The 18,510-nt window shown below is 32.5% G+C and overlaps 1 protein-coding gene across 2 annotated transcripts in view; it reads left to right on the forward strand.

Moving 5' to 3' along the window:
• FER (FER tyrosine kinase) overlaps positions 1-18,510 on the forward strand; it is a gene marked incomplete at both ends in the record, with an annotated part of 433,549 nt that overhangs the window by 161,957 nt on the left and 253,082 nt on the right. The window contains 2 exons of one of the 2 annotated variants that reach the window (XM_084234011.1): positions 3,783-3,875; positions 12,032-12,241. In XM_084234011.1, coding sequence (XP_084090137.1) covers positions 3,783-3,875; positions 12,032-12,241 — 303 coding nt within the window. The remainder of the gene's footprint in view (positions 1-3,782; positions 3,876-12,031; positions 12,242-18,510) is intronic. The other variant, XM_084234012.1, reaches the window with a different exon arrangement.

Here is an 18,510-nt window from a genome sequence, read left to right on the forward strand (position 1 = left end):
AACTGTAACAGTATTAAAGGAAATAGAAGACATAAAGAAATGGAAAGATATTCCTCCTCATGAACTGGAAGTTTTAACATTGTTAAAATGACCCATCCTCCCCAAAGCAATATACAGATTAATTGCAATCCCTATCAAAACTCCAATGGCATTCTTCAAACAATACTGAAATTCATATGGAACCACAAAAGAGCCCAAATAGTCAAGATATCTTGAAACTGTGTGTGAATAACTATTGCAATACTGACCAAAAAAGAGGAAGAATGGTGGTATCACTCTTCAAGAATCCGTATTCTACTACAAAGCTATAGTACTCAAAACAGTATGTTACTGGAATAACAATAGACATACAGACCAATGGAATAGAAATGAGAACCCAGAAATAAAGCCTTTCTTCTGTTGACAGTTAATCTGCAACTACAGAGTCAATAATGTACATTGGAGAAATGCCCCTCCAACAAATTGTATTGGGTAACTTGACCACCATATGCAAAAGTGTGAAACTAGACACCTGGCTAACACTACGTACAAAATTAATTCAAAATGGTTTAAGGTCTTGAATGTAAGTCTTGAAACCATAAAATACATCAGAGGAAACATAAGCAAAACACTCAGAACATTGGCTTTAGTGATGCATTTATGGGTTCATCACTAAAACCAATATACACCCTAGTGAAAGGGAGAAAATACTTGCACATATTACATTTGACAAGGCTCTAATATACAACCTAGATCTACAAAAAACTTGTACAACTCAACAGAAGAAAACAAATAACCCAATCAAAAATTGGGCAAAACTACTAATTAGAAACTTCTCCAAGAAAAAGATGCCAGTGACCATCAGGCACATGGAAAAATACCGATCATCTCCTATCATAAAGGAAGTGCAAATCAAAACCACAGTGATATATAATCTTACATGTGTGCGAATGGCCCATATCAAAAATACCAAAAAAAGCATGTTTGGTGAAAATATGTAGAAAGATGAACCTCTTGCACTGTTGCTGAGAATGTAAGGTGGTTTAATCCTTGGGTAAAACAGTATGGATATTTCCCAAAATATTAAAAATAGATCTACTATATATGATACAGCAATTCCATTAGTAGTGCTCTGCACTAACAGTATACAAACACCAATTTGAAGGGATATAGTTACCCCTTTTTTCACTGCAGCACTATTTCCAATAGGCAAGTGATGGAAACAGTCTAAGTGACAGAGGACAGATACACGAATATGGAAGATATGACATATATCCAGCTGTGAAAAATGATACACCCCTGCTATTTGCAATAGCATAGATGGAACTGGAGAGGATAATGCTAAGTGAAATAAGTCAGAAGGATAAAAACAAATACCAGGTGAATTCACTTACATGTTAGAAACAAAACAAAGGATCACACAAAAGGAAATCAGTAACAACACTTAGAAGTCTGACTGTAATGTGAATATAAGATGGAGAGGAGGAAAATGGAAAGCAGGGTGTGGAAGGCGCTCATTGGACTATGGTAAAAGACTGTGGGTACCTTGATGGTGGGTATGGTGTGGTATTATACATCTGAAAAGGTGGGACTCTATACCTGTGAATCACATGGAGTGTTATAAACCAATGTCACCTCTATTAAGAAAACCAGTTTTATAATTTTTCAGTTTGATACTGAAAATTGTCTAAAAGTATTGTTAGGGTAGAGAAAAATAGTTAAAGTATTTTTTAAATAGCTGAAGTTTGAGCATAAGACTATAGAAAGTGTTCAGTTCAATATCATAAACTAGTATATTATTGAAAAAAAATCCTAACTTGGGAGAAAACATGTCAGATTTGTAGTAACTTCTATAGATTGACTATTTCCTTAAAAGCTATAAGGGAATTTTTGTGGTTTTATGTTTGAATACATAGTAAACCCAAATATTTGAGTACAATAATGATGTATGATATCATTGACCAAAGTTTTTACAATGTTAATTTTAACATATATAGTGAGATTTCATAAAGTTGTATGCAGGAGAATTATTTTAATAGTAAATATATAGGTTAAATGGAATTAGTCATGCTGAAACCATAATTCTAATTTTCCATCATACTCATGAAATGCAGATATATTTATGTTAGATGTATGCATTTATTTTTTCATTTGAAGAGCTGGTATACTCCAATTTTTCGTGGAAATTGTAAGGACTGCTACATTTAATAAATGTGAACTATATGGAACAATGCCTTGCATGAAATAAGTTTTCAAAATATTTGCTAACACATTTGTTATAAAGATAAAACAGTCCAAAAAAAAAAAAAAAGAAAGAAAGAAAGCAAAATGAATAGACCATTGTAGCAGAAACTGTTAATAAAGATTCAGGTATACTACTCATTTAACTCTAATAATCACACAATTAAAATCTCTTTAACAAACTCAGCACAACTATAGAAAAAGACTGAAGTTTACTTTTTCTTAGTTATATTACTCAATTTTTTTAAAAAAATATTTAGTATCCACAAACTGGGCAGGCTTTAAAGAAAGGTCACTATATTCTCTGAGTACCTGAAGACTGTTTTTCCTTTAACCTTGTGAGTCAGAGTTAGTTTTACTAAAAAGTAAAGTGGAAATTACAGTTAGGGTTAAGACTGTAAAATGCATAGTCATAATCCTAGGGTGATGCACACGTATAGGAAGGTCATGATTTACTTTTTTAAAGTAAATTTTATTAAATATGCACATGATTTATCAAGTTAATTTTTTTGTAATTTATTGTCTTACATAATTGCTAATTTGCATGCATTATTTGGTTTCTTCCCTCAGGTTTAGTCCCATAATTCTCCCACCACCACACACCATCCATCACTAAGTCCCTTGTGCCTTTCCCTCCCCTGTTTTAATCCCTCACCCCCTTTCTCCCCTTCTGTTTGCCTAAGATCTGTGGTCAACTTGCGACTTTTGTCTTTTTTCCTGTCCTTTTGTTTGTTTTTTTAAGATTGCACATGTAAGTGAAACCACTCAGTATCTCTTTCTCCTTCTGGCTCACTTTGCTTAGAATAATTCCTTCCAGCTTCATCCATATTGCCATAATTGACATGTATTTATCTTTTTGCATTACTGGGTAGTATTGTGTGTGTATATATCACATCATCTTGATCCAGTTAGCAGTGTGGGGTACATTTAGGCTATTTTGCTATCTTAGCTATTGTAAATAATGCTGCAATAAACATAGGTACCTTCTTATTTTACTTCTTCCTCCTGCTCTTCCTCCTCCATTGTCTTTTCTTCCCTCTTCCTCCTCTTCCTACATCATCATCAGTGTAACTTTGGAAACTTTCTAGCTGCTTAAGTGGAATTCGGCTTTTAAAAATGTGTTCCAATTCTCTTGTTTTTCCCTATCATTATTTTTTTTTCTTGAAAATCTCTAGCAACTACAGTACTGTCTGAAATCTGAAATCTGAACTGTTATGTTGGGTCCAGCTTCTTGTTAATCATGGTTTTCCATACATTTCACTTTCCCCCTGATGTTAATAGGTTTCCATGAACTTCCTTTCTTTGCATTTATTTTTCTTTATCTCACAGACTTGGATTTCTTTCTCACTTTTCTCCAAATTAAGAGATTTATTGACAGACTAGGAAAATAAAGATCTATAAAGTTGTATCTATATTTAATTGTCATTTTTAATGTCAAGAAACTAACATTTTGTTTCATTGGAAGACATAATGAATACATTGTGCATATATAATACTTGACAGTGACTGTGTGTATAAACAGGATAGTTTACTATTGCTGAAGTCTTTCTTAATCTCTCCAGGAAAGAAAGGAGAGACTCTCCAAATTTGAGTCTATTCGACATTCAATTGCTGGAATAATTAAGTCTCCAAAATCTGCACTTGGCTCTTCAACAGTAAGTTAAGATTTACTCTAAGTGCTTTTGAAAATAGTCATTGTTTACATCTTTGTCAGATACCAATGGATGTCATATGTAAAGTTGAGTATTTGCAATTTTCCTTTAAAATGGAAAAATAAATGAATAATTTCACTTTTTGTATGCAATGAATATGTGTGTATGTGTGTTTGTGTCTGTGTGTGTGGGGAGAGAGAGAGAGGGTAGGGGGGGCTCTGTAACCTATATAAATGATTTAGGGAGGACATAAATCAGATTGAATTATAGACTTCCTGTGCTACATATAAATAATAAGGGAACATTTTATATATTTTGAAGCCTTAATGGATGAATATTATAAACAAGTATATTTTAGAGTTTAATACTTTTATAATAAGGATTTTTGCAGTACATGTGTTTCAAAAACATATCAGTTTATATTTTTATAGCATCTTAATTATAAAATTTAAGTCTGCTTAAATATGGATTTGGCATATCACAATGGTACATGGAATTTTACTTATGCCTAAAAACAGTGGTTATAGCCAAGCAAGATAAAATATATTCTCATTCCACTTAATGGTAAAATTATAAAATATTTGTCTTATTTCATTCCCTTTAAATTAAATTTTTAGACTTTTATTCTAGCCATGCCTACTTAACAACAGTTTTACAGTGTTATCTTACTGAATAAGTCAATAATACACAGAACAAATTAATTATATGCTTTAATCCCATCTTTCTAAGTTTCTACAAAAAAGCTGAAACATCTTTTATTCTTTTAAAGTCTGTTTAATATAATATACCTAGTCTTATTTAGAAAAAGAAAGCTTATATCCTAATTAATTTAGTTATATATCCATTCAACAAATTACTTGAAGTAAATTTACTTGAATTGCATTTCCCACAAAACATGTGCTTCATTCAAATATAAATTGATTTTTTTTTAAAAAAACTTATCAACATCTTTAAGGCTTTTAGGAAAATTGAATATTCTGATTTGTTTAAGGGAAATAGAAGGGACATTTTAATTATATATAAGTGATTTTTTTCTTTTTTCTTTCCTTTTTTTAAAGATTTATTTATTTATTTATACAAGCACTGGGTACAGTCAGAAGCGCGAGAGGGTGAGAGAACTCACCAGAGCCAGAGCAGGGAACAGAACAGGCAGACTGACGAAATACACTGCTGAGGGGAGCACCGGGTGGCAGGAGAGGTCTGCGCACCATGCGGGACCCTCGCCCAGCCGCCAGGGATCAAACCGGCACTGCAGAGGCTGCGGGCAGCCTCGCAACCCAGTGCTCAACCGCTGCACCACCAGGGAGGCCCTTAATAAGTATTTACATAGCCTGTCAAATACCATACTTCAGTATATTTAAATTATTTTATTATGATATACTTCAAAAACCATAAAATTTGCTATTTAAAAATGTACACTTAGTGGTTTTAATATATTAATTATGAGTTGCAGCCATCACCACTGACTCATTCCGGAGCATTTCAATCTATCCAGTAAGATATTTCATGCTCCTGTCTCGATTTTCTTATAATCACTAATCTGCTTTGTTCCTTATGGATTTCCCTATTCTGGACCTTTGCATCTAGTTTCTTTCAACAGTGTAATGTTTTCAAGATTCATCCATTTTCTAATGTGTAACAATATGTCATTCCTTTTTATGACTAAATAATGTTATAAGAAATTTATCAGATATTTTTTATCCATTCATCAGTTGATGGACATTTGATTTGTTTTCACTTTTTTAATTTTATGTATATAATTCTGCAATCAACATTCATATGCAAGTTTTCATGTGGACATATGTTTTCAGTTCCCTCTGTTATATACCTATGCATTAATGAGCAATTTGGTAATTCTTTGTTCAAATTTTTGAGGAACTGCCAACCTGTTTTTCACAATATTTACATTATTTCACTTTCCTGCTAGCAATTTATTAGTGTTACATTTCTCCATAATTTCATCAATACTTGTTCTTTCAATTTTTTAAAAAAGATAGGCAACTAAGTGGGTAAAGTGGTAATTATACCACTTTTAATTTGCATTTTCTAATGACTAATGATGTTGAGCATCTTTTCATATACTTATTGGTCCCTGTATATGTTCTTTGGAGATGTAACTTCATAACTGTTGTACATATTTTAATTGTTTTATTTAATTGTTATAAGATTTATTTATATATTCTGAATTAAAGTTTCTTAGTAGAGATAAAATTTTAAAATTTTTCTCATATTATTGTCTTTTCAATTTTTTGATAGTGTCCTTTAACACCAAAAATATTTAATTTTGACAAAAACAAATTTATTTTTCTTTGATTGCACATGCTTATTGGTGTCATGTATAAAAAAAATATTTAAGGTCGTGCTGATTTTGACCTTTGTTTCCTCCTGAGAGTTTCATAGTTTTGCCTCATAACATGTAGGTCTTTAATTCTTTGTAGGTTACATTTTGCAGATAGTGTGAGATGAATATCCAGCCTCGTTCTTTTGAATGTGGAAGCATATTTAATTTAAAATCTTAGAAAAAACAGAAACTATGAAATCAGTCTTTTTATTTTACTAAACATACAAAATGGGAACTAAAATTATAGAGTGTAATTTTAGACAATGCAGATCAATTAATTGCATTATACATTGGGAAATGAAAACTAATGATATTCTTATTGAACTTGACATAGCTATTTATTTCTACAGTTTTAATATTGTGGCTAAAACATACAGCTACCTTGGAAGACAGTGTAATAGAACACATCTTTAATAGTCTTGAAATGGAGAATGTAAGAAGTTAGATGAATTTGTTTTAATTGGATATAGTGTCTGAAGTAGATGTTCAGTGTATATCATTATAATCAGAATAGTATTTTAATATATTTTATCAGTTCCAAACATGTGATTTCTTTCAGAGTTAACCTATCATTCAGACCTCTGGGTACTGTGACCTCCTCTATATCCAGTGGATTCCTATGCTTCAATAGATTTTAATTTTTCATTACGAACTATTTCTCAGAGACTTCATCTAAAGTCCTGCTCAAAGCTGTTTGACAGGCTTATAATTGTATAATCTGAAAGCCTACTGGCAATCTTGAGGGTCCGCTTCTTTGGAAGCCTTTCAGACCACATTATATTTAATACATGTGTTCTAATTATCTTAAGAACACTACCCTTACTCTTTAGTCTTCATTTTACTCCGTAATTTCTGTTATAAGTGGTTGAGCAAACAACCTGTTCCATCTTTACAGCTCCTTGTGAGTACTAGCTGATCACTAAGCTGGAATATAAACACTTCTCTAATACTAGCTCTCTGAAAAAATGTTCTATTGAATCAGAATAAAGCACATTTTTCTTCAAATTTTTTATAAACATCAGAAAAATCCTTAAATTATTCACCTTTTGTTTCCCTAAAATTCCTATTATTCTATATCCTACTGTCATGTATTTCATTTTAATTTTAGAATTTATACTAAAATTTATAAAATGAAAATATTGTAAAATAAATGATAAAAAGTAATAAAAAGTATATTTTTCCTCCCTATGGTCACATTTCTCTTTCACTGAAAATAACTTGATGCCTTCTGACAGATTACTGTTCGATAGAACAGTATTTTTGACCTTTGTATTCAGTGATTGCCTTTGTTCTAATTGTGTGATACATGATTCTTAAAGTATTTCTAAAATTTCCCAGTGATATATAGCTTTAAAATGAAATAGTTCTTCATGAAACTTTTGGAAAATGTTTAAAATCCCAGAGTTGCTCAGTCACCCCAATATATTATTAAACTAAATGTGAAATAATTTATCACTTAAATGATCAAGTTAATAACTAGATTTATATAAGAAAAGAACTACATTTCATTTTATATTATTTTTATTATTGCGTTAACATCAGTTTACAACACTGTAGATGATTCAGAGGTATAGGTTCAGCCTACATCAGATGTATATTACATTACTACACCTACCACCAATGCAATCACAGTCCTCCACCATAGTCTTTTAGGCCTCATCCCCTAAATTTTTTTTTTAAGTGTTTATATTGAAGTTTTGTTTACCTTGTTTGAGATCAATGAGAGTTTTACTTGTTTAATTTCCATTCTAAATGGATGTTTCATTTTAAAACAGTTCAGACTTTGCTTTCATAAAATACTTTCAGCTTTGCCTCCCTAAAAAAACTCATTTTTTACTCATATTTGTGATAAAGGTATAGAAATCCTTATACATTCTTGGGAATTAGCTAATGTAGGGTGTGGAAGAAATGATGTCTTATTCTTTCCCCAAGAGGGAAAAAAAAAACTATTTTCTACTATCAATTCCTCATTGTTTCTTCATTTATCATAATTTTTGTATTGTACTAAGTTCACTATGTTTCTGCTGGAATGGTTCTTTTTTTTTTTTTTTTTTTTTAGAGAGGTATGTTTTTCTTTCTTTCTTTATTTGTTTGTTTGTTTTTGTTTATACATGCACTGGGTACAGTCAGAAGCGCGGGAGGGTGAGAGAATTCACCAGAGCCAGAGCGGGGAGCAGAGCAGGCAGAAGGACCGAAGTACACTGCTGAGGGGAGCAGCGGGCGGCAGGAGAGGTCTGCGCGCCATGTGGGACCCTCCTCTGGTGGCCGGGGAGCACCGGGAAACGAACCGGCGCTGCAGAGGCCGCGGGCAGCTTCGCAACCCAGCGCTCTACCGCTGCGCCACCGGGGAGGCCCTGGAATGGTTCTTTAGGAACAAGGTCCAAGAAAAATATCTAATCATGATCTCAAAATAATCATGAAATCTTATTTTAAATGTAATTATTAACTGTATTGGGTTAACTATAACTTTAAAAAAGTGAACTTCCCTTCCTCATAAATTTAAAACAATTTTAGATATTTTACCAATAAGAAAAAGAGTATTTTCCCACTGAGGCTCAACAAGATATGCTATAAAAGAACAGCAAGTATTGGTGTGAATATGTAGAAATTGGAATCCTTGTACTGTGTTGGGAATGTAAAGTGGTACAGCCTCTGTGAAAAACAGTACAGAGATTTGTCAAAAATTCCAAATAGAAATTCCTTGTGATCTTACTATTCCACTTCTTGGTTATGTCCAAGGAATATGAAAACATTATTTTGAAAAGATACAAGTACCCCTGTGTTCATTGCATCATTATTCAGGGGAGCCAAGATGAGGACTTAATGTAAGTGGATGAGTAGTTAAAGAATATGGAAAACTAGTCAGGTATAAGAAAAAGATACAGTCTTGCCATTTGAGACCACATGCGCAAAGCTTGAGGTGTTAGGCTAAGCAAAAATCAGTCAGAAGGAAAAGGACATTCCTTATGACTTCACTCTTACATGGAAGATAACAAGCAAACAAACAAAACAAAACAAAGCAAAAACAAAACCCTTAGATTCTGACAGCAGAATGGTAGATATCAGAGGGAAATGGATGGGGCAGGTAATCAAACCAAGGATAATTGAGTGGTGTTCAGTGGAAATGAGACTTTCAGTTGTGATAATAATGTATTAATAGTATACACAAAGGTTGAAATGGAAAGCTGTAGACCTCAAACATAAACAAAACTTTTAGATTATGAGAGTAAAATCTTGGTGGTAGTGGTTGGAAGCTAAACTATTGATAAGGATCACAATGTGGCATATACTGATGCCAGGTACTAATTCTGTTTACCTAAAACCTATATAATGTTTTTAACCAATGTTATTTCAATGAAGATTAAATTAGGTGTGATATTTGAGGTAAAAAGCATAATTTTATTTTGATGTCATTATGATGGCTTGTGAGATGTTGGATTTTATGACTGATACATCATAAATTCTTTTACTATCAAGTTTGCAAAATTGTGTTTGAATTTCATGGAGGTCATATTAATAAATATTCTTTCAGTACTTCCAGAAAAGTTTCTGAGAGAACTAATAGGCCTAGTCAGGGGATAGGTATGACTATTCCTATGTATGTGTCTATGTATATATACACACATACTAAATAATTCCAGTATGTTTAGCATAAGAGTAGCGTGTGGGCAGTAAGGGATATCTAAACTCCCTTTTGTACTCCAAGGAATATACCCAAGGAATAAATCCAAGTAATCTGTGTGAAATAGCAATGTGATTTCCTTTCTATTTACTTCTTTTTAAGAATGCAAACTAACAGAAAAGACACTTAGATGTTCTTTCAGGGTGATTCCCCACATTGGTGTCCCCTTCAAATTCTTAGATCAATCTCTTGGAATTATAGCTTAGGTTTTATATTTCAAATTCCCTTTTAACTTAATGAATTATCCACATTTTTTATTCTTCCAATTCTAAGTACATCAAAATTTGGGATGCTGGGTTGAATCAGACAAGAAATTAAGCATATGGCATTTTTGCTTGTGATGCTCTTCTATTATATGGATGTTTTTGAGAAATACTAATAAAAATTGTATGCAAAGAGGTGACACAGAATTTCTTATTAGTTTGATTTTTTTTCTCTCTGAACAAAATAAAACACTTTGCCACTGGCAAGATTAAGAAATATTTCTATAATAAATATTTTATTATTTACTATAATGAGATGCATTATAGTATATATATATTTTTTTGGGAATGGGATATTTAATCATTATGATTACCTGCCTTAAGAATTATAAACTGTTAGTATCAGCATACACAAAAAAATAGTTCTATAGGATTATGCAGTTTTTAATAAAAACAATATTCTTCTACCTCTAATTGTGGCTTGTACTTTGTATATTTCATTCTTTAAATCCATTTTGGGGAACACAATTTAAAATTTTTTAATATTGTAGTGTCATAATTAGTACTAGAAGAAAAAGGCATACAAGAAATTCCATGTGGAGTCAAACCATGTATATATTTAAAAAATTAAATAACATATTAAATGGAAGAAGTTAAAACCAAAATGTGGACCACTTTGAAGTGTATTTGGGATTTTTTCAGGTTCCTTTTTAAAATTAATAATATGGGTTTTAGATAATATAAAATGAAACTTTCTCTAGTAAGTTTTGGTCCTCTTTACTAGTACAAAACAATGCAGACTCTCATCAAAACCAGTTTTCATTTACCATTTGTCTTTGTATAGAGTTCATGATAAGTAAAAAACATCATGTATGAATATTTGCCTATAATTTATTAATCATAATATCTGAATTTATAAATTGTTTTCTCATGAGACATTGTACATATTGTATTTTGAAAATTTAAAAAATTATCATACTTTATTGTACAATGATTGTGCATTATTATACCATATATAAATTACTTTTACTATTTTGCACAGTTTAATTCCTATAGATGAAAATGACAAACTTTTTATTATAACTAGAAAATAGTGATTCCATTTACTCTCAGTTAGAAACAGTTCAAGGAATTATAGTACATTTTAATTATTCCGTTGTTTGGTTTTAGCATTTGAGCTAAAATGACAGATAATTTGCTTTTCCTGACATACTCTTGCCAGATGGTCCTCCCTACTTTATGCCAAGTGTTTGTAAGTGTACTTTGGTGCTTTTTAATGATGCCGTTCCTCCCATAGCCTTCTCTGCCACCTATGTTCTGAATCAGGACCTGCCATATGGCAGAACTGATGGAATGAGGATAGGAATGGGAAGCATAGTAGGAAGGCATTATCAAATGAAGCCTTAGTCAGTGCCTCTGGAATATTGGATATAGATAGTCCATATTCTGTGTGTGAGTTAATTCCATAAATAAGAAATAAATAAAATTTTAATTTAAGTAAAAGAAAAGTTGTTTTGTGATAAGTTTCTCTGATAATACCCCCTTTAATCATAACTCCCTGATTGAAAAATTCTAAATTAAGGATTTTATTTTATGATATAGTGAATAACTCTTTTAAATGGTAATTATAAATGCCAATAGTGCATAATTTTGGATTTTCTAGATAGAAAAAACAAATAAACGTAATTATTGAAACAAATAAACTTAAATAAACTTAAATTAACAAATAAACTTAAATTATCGAAGGAGTTGTTTTTCTGCTAAACAACTCTACCAGTGTTCCAGGAGATACTTTCTTAGAAAATTTCAAGCTTACTGTACACTTTGAATTGATAAATTAAAGGGAGGGACATAAGTAAGAGGTATTTGTTGATGAATTTTGCAAGAAAAAATGACTGTTTTGTCTAATTTAGTTTTTTCCCCCCAATATTTGCTCAAGTTCACGGATGTGATTCCCCTAAGTGAGAAGCCACTAGCAGAACAGGACTGGTACCACGGTGCAATTCCCAGAATAGAAGCACAAGACCTTCTGAAACAACAAGGAGACTTCTTGGTGCGAGAGAGCCATGGGAAACCTGGTGAATATGTCCTTTCTGTATATTCTGATGGACAAAGGAGACACTTTATCATACAATTTGTTGATGTACGTTTCTCATTTAGTTTATATGTATATTTTGATATAGTTTATGGTGGTGTAACTATAATAAAATGATGAGTAATTTGTGATAATATCTGTGACACATAAATTTGGCATCTAATTTTTATTTCCTTAAATATGATGCTCCAAAATTCACTAAAAGGTTAAATTTATTAAAAGAAAATAGGTATTTTAAAATATTGTAAATTAAAAGTAATTTTCATAAATTGAAGTTTAATTTTAAATGTATAAAAATTTAAAATACTTAAAGTTAATTTTGGATATTAAGGATTTTTAAATTAAAATGAAAGAATGTGATTATCATATTTTCTTGATAAACTTAATAATGAATTTTATGCTTTTGAAATTAGCTTTTAAACTTGCTTTCAAAAATATAGTGCAATGAGAGATTCTTAAGAACTTCTTATTAAATAGTGATTATGAAATTCATTAATGAATAGCACAGTGATAATCAAATTGGTTTTATGATTTCTTTAGGCTTTTCCCACCTTTATGTATAGGCAGTTGCTTAATGGCATTAATAATGAATTAATAGGTTCTCGCAGGCAAATTATAGATTTGAGGCAATCACAGAGTAGGGAGAACAAAACGGACTGGTCAAAATAGGGGAGGGAAGAGCACAAGGGACTATGGTAAGGGATGATGTTGGGATAGGAGATTTATGGGGCCTACACCTGAGCAGGGAAATCAAACATTATACAAATATGAACAGCAGTGTGAAAAATAAAAACATTTGATCAAAAAATAATGAATTAGAGGAAATTAGCAAAAATATTTGCATTGCATATTAAATGATCTATTTACATTGCATATTATGGTCTATTTGCATTGCATATTAAATGCTAGCTTATTTATTGAAAATTATGTATTGTTAAACTCCTTTTTATATACCTTAATGAGAATTAAAGAGATGAAGAATAACCTCAAAATTTTGTTTAACTTTACACAGTAGGAAATTTTTAATTTTTTTAAAGATTTATTTTTATTTATTTATTTATTTATTTATTTATTTATTTATTTATTTATTTATTTATTTATACAAGCACTGGGTACAGTCATAAGGGCAGGAGGGTGAGAGAATTCACCAGAGCTAGAGGGGAGACCAGAGCAGGCAGACTGACAAAGTACACTGCTGAGGGGCGCAGCGGGTGGCAGGAGAGGTCTGCGTGCCATGTGGGTCCCTTGTCCAGCGGCCAGGGATCAAACCGGCACTGCAGAGGTTGTGGGCAGCTTCGCAACCCAGCGCTCAACTGCTGTGCCACCAGGGGAGGCCCAAATTTTTAATGTTTTTGATAGAGAAATGATGCCTGTATTTGTTGTTTTGATGCCATCATTTCAAATAGCATGCATTTTCAAGCCTGCTATCTACAGGATTTCAGCTTATATTCCAGGCATCAGAGTGATCATAATTACCTTACAAAAAGTTTGAATTATTAATATTAAGTGAACTTCAGGGAGTTTTAGATAACTGGTTGCAAATATTATATATGTATCTTATATATTAGTGTATGTATCACATATATGCAGTTTTTTACATATGGTGTTATAAATAGAAATAATACAAATGGAATATACATATAAATTATGTATTCTAGGTAACATATTACTAATAGCATAGGTATCTAATAGATATTATCTCAGTCACAAGTATAAAGTTGAGTTCATTTAGTATAGTCATATCCAGTAATTATATTTAACTGAAAGTAGGTGGTATTCAGATGAGTTAAAAGGAGTAAGTCCATGTACATGGGTGCTATGCTGGTGGGATAACTATGGGGTCTACACTTTAGGGGAGAAATAAAATACTGTCCAAAAATTAATAACATGTCAGAAAATAAACAAGTTTAATTAAAAAAATTAAGTACTTATAATTTTCATACTACTCATTAATATTGCATAACATTCAAACTTCAACATGATAATCATATTCACTTGTTCTCAGACATCTGAACTACTGTTTGGACTTGTGTGCCATTCCTAAATACCCTGGCAAATTCCTTTATTATTTGTATGTACCTTTAAATGAAGGAATTTAGATAACGTTTCCTATTACAACCTGTGGTCATGATGATAGTTTTTATAAAATAGAATGTGAACTGTAGAAGGAAAGATCACAGGTGAATAGAATAAAGCTTTAAGGTGTTATTGATCATAAATTGTTTTATTTTTAGCAACATTGCCTCTGTCAACTGAATTCTAGGATGACTATTTTTTGGAAACTATTGTTGGGCCTCCCTGGTGGCGCAGCGGTTGAGCGCTGGGTTGAGAAACTGCGCGCGGCCTCTGCGGCGCCGGTTTGATCCCCGGCTGCTCCCCGGCCACCGGAGGAGGGTCCCACATGGCGCGCAGACCTCTCCTGCCGCCCGCTGCTCCCCTCAGCAGTGTACTTTGGTCCTTCTGCCTGCTCTGCTCCCCGCTCTGGCTCTGGTGAATTCTCTCACCCTCCCTCCCGCACTTCTGACTGTACCCAGTGCATGTATAAAAAAACAAAACAAACAAACAAACCAGCAAACAAATAAATAAAGCATGCCTCTATTAAAAAAAAAAAAAATTAAAAAAAAAAAAAAAAAAAAAAGAAACTATTGTTAATATGCATGTCATAGTTTCTTTTAAATGTGGTCTGAATCTCCTTTCATCCTATGGACATTATGACCGATCAAGATTTTTGTTTTTTTTTAATACTCTGGAAGTGAATTTCTGTTAGCTTAACTAGTTCAAACCAAGATTACTGTACTTTTTATTGGATACTAGGCATGTTAATTTCATAAAACTAGATTACTAGGTACATATAAGAGTATTAGAGTCTCAATGTAATTCTACTGTTTTTTTATTTACTGACCCATTCCATATTTACTAGCCTGTGTATGGTTCTTGAGGTAAAATTATGTTTAGAGTTTGTACCTAAAGCTGTTTTTTTTGTGTGTGTTGTAATTGCTGATATATTTTCATAGGGATTTAGCTAGCTTTGTTCCATTCAAAAGAAATATATGATTGCATCCTTACCTTTGTATATGGTAAAGTAAAAATACATGAGATAAAACAAGTGTACTACAGTTTTTCATGCTGTTATTAATAGGAAAGTGGCAATTCATATTTCTCTGACACTCATTTGCTAACTACCCATTTCCATTTTTTTGCAAAATAAATATATTTTATTTATTTATGCAGTGTATAAGGAAATCAAATTAAAAAAATAATGTGATCTTCCTCAGAGAGCTGAAAACCTATAGGTGAGATTTAGTAGAATTTGTGAACAGATTATTATTAATGATGGAGAATTAAGGATGAATAAGATAAGAAGTTCAAAGTGACATATGGTGATGAATTAAAAATAACAGCATCTTAAAATAAAACTTAAGAAATTACTCTATGTAATGGCATAGCATCATCTTTAATTTATTTACTCATTCATTCAGGAAAAGAAATTACCGCAAAATATGAAGATTGTGAGTAATGCTATGTGACATTGAGTAGCTCATCATATTAAATCATTAATCCATTTATCAGATATTTATTTTATTACAACAAAACAAAACAAAAATAAACAGACAACTATAAATCAGAGACATTCTGCAGGGGAGGGGAAAGGAAGCACAAGTGGCAGGAAGAACACAAGGGACTATGGTGATGGTGCACTGGTGAATTGTATGTGGTGGAAATTGTATGCGAACTACACCTGAGAAAAGAAAGCAAACATTGTATTTGACTAAAGGTAATAGGATAGATCCTTTAGGTATTGTTACTACACCACACCCACCTCCAAGGACCCATAACCCTCTACCACTGTGCCCCTTCCTCATTTTGCTTTTTTTTCCCTATTTCCTCTCCCCATGGTAGCCCAACCTCTCATACAGAAACAGTTAAATAAGAATCATTCTGTGTGTAAACCTAACCTCAGATGTATGAGCTACAAGAAACATATAGCTCTGTACAAGGAAAATAAGGGGGTTGCAATTGTAAGGGGAATATAAAAATAAAATTTAAAAAATAAAAATAAACTGATAGCTACATAATGAGATTGTCAAAAGGAGAATAAAATTATAGTAGAATAAAAAAATTATTTGAAATTATGAATGTACCAAGGAACAAATTCGCAACAATTTTAGTGTTCTTTTTCTTTTTCCAGATTATGTTTACTAAGGTAAAGTTGGTTTGCATTGTTTCTTTGTGAGTTATAGTTTAAACTTCTACAAATGTTTATTTTCACAATATGCCTACCACCAGTACCCCCATAGACCTCCATATGTTCTATTAGATACCTTCATCCTCTACTCCCACCCTGTCACATCCCCCTTCTTGTTGCCTCAGTTTCGTTGTCAGATGTTAAGTGCTTATTATTGGTTTGGTTTTGACTGATCCTTAGTTATATGTTCCACACATAAGAGAGACCATTTTGGAATTTTATCTTTCTCCTTCTGATTTATTTCACTTAGTATTATCCTCAGCAGTTCCTTCCATGTTGCCACAAAAGAAAAGAACTCATCCTTTTTTTATAGCTGAATAGTATTCTTGTGTGTGTGTGCATATGCATGTGTGTGCATGTGCATGTGTGTGCATGTGCCACATTTTTTGGATCCACTTCTCTCTCCTTGAGCCCTTAGGCTGTTTCCATAATTTAGCAATTGTAAATAGGGCTGCAGTGAACACAAGAAGATATAGATATATATGTATATATACATATATCTGTATCTATATCTGTATATATACATATATCTATAACTTAAAATTAGTCTTTTTCTATTCTATGGGTAGATACTTAGGGGTGGAGTTACTGGATAATGTGGTAGGTCTATTTTTAATATACTGAGAAGCCTCCATACTGTTTTTTATAGGGGCTCAACCAGTCTACATTCCTACTAACAGTGTATAAGAGCTTCTTTTCACCATATCCTCACTAACACTTCTTATTTCTGGACTTTTTGATGGGAACTATTCTCAGGGGTATGAGATTGGTATCTCATTGTTGTTTTGATTTGTATTCCCCTGATGACAAGTGATGATGAGCATTTTCATGTGCCTTTAACTTTTCTGTATGTTTTATGGAGAAGCATCTATTTAGCTCTTCTTCCCTTTTTTTTGGGGGGGGGAATGGGTTGTTTTGTGAGTTGCATGTGTTCTTTATGTATTTTGAATATCAGCCCTTTGCCAGATATGGTATGTACATGTTTTGTCCCATTTAGTAGAGTGTCTTTTTGTGTTACTGATTTTTTTTTTCATTGTGCTTTTTACTTTGTTGTAATACCATTTGTTTGTTTTGCTTATTCTTCTCTTGCCATTGAAGATGAATTCCCAAAGATGTTTCTGAAATGAATATTATGGATTGTTTTGCCTATTTTTTCTTCAATGTATTTTATAGTTTGGGGTCATAAACTCATGTCCTTAATCCATATTAAGTTAATTTTTGTGTAAGGTGTGAAATGGTCATCTAGTTTCATTTTTTTACCTGTGGTTATCCAGTTTTGCCAATACCACTTATAAAAGAGACTCTCCTTTCTTCAGTATAAACTCTTGGCATTTTTGTCATTAGATTAATTGTCCACAGATTTGCAGGTTTATTTCTCAGTTGTCATTTCTATTCCATTGGTCTCTGTTTTCATTTCAGTGCCATATTGTGATTGAACTATTTTCGATCTTTTAGCTGTTTAGCTAAACTTTGCAAACATACATTTTAAGCATCATTTTTATTTTATTTTATTTTATTTTATTTTTTTTGATAGAGGCATGCTTTTTTTTTATTTATTTGTTTGCTGGTTTGTTTGTTTGTTTTGTTTATACATGCACTGGGTACAGTCAGAAGCGCGGGAGGGTGAGAGAATTCACCAGAGCCAGAGCGGGGAGCAGAGCAGACAGAAGGACCGAAGTACAGTGCTGAGGGGAGCAGCGGGCGGCAGGAGAGGTCTGCGTGCCATGTGGGACCCTCCTCCAGTGGCCGGGGAGCAGCCAGGGATCGAACCGGTGCCGCAGAGGCCGCGGGCAGCTTCGCAACCCAGCGCTCAACCGCTGCGCCACCGGGGAGGCCCTAAGCTTCATTTTTAGATTCATCACTTTAATTCTCCATCTTTAAGAAAGTGAATTGATAGGGTTTATATTGTGTTAGGACTCTGATAGCTACACTATTATCAGAGTAATTGCTATACAAATATAAATGCTAAGAATCACTTAACCTTAGTCCATGAAATGAGTGCTATTGCTTGTATCCGTCACTGTATTAGTTTGGTATTATTGCATTGTCAATGACAGAAAATTGTCTTTAA

This window comes from Talpa europaea, assembly GCF_964194135.1.
Source record: "Talpa europaea genome assembly, chromosome: 5".
NCBI classification, from domain to species: Eukaryota; Metazoa; Chordata; class Mammalia; order Eulipotyphla; family Talpidae; genus Talpa; species Talpa europaea.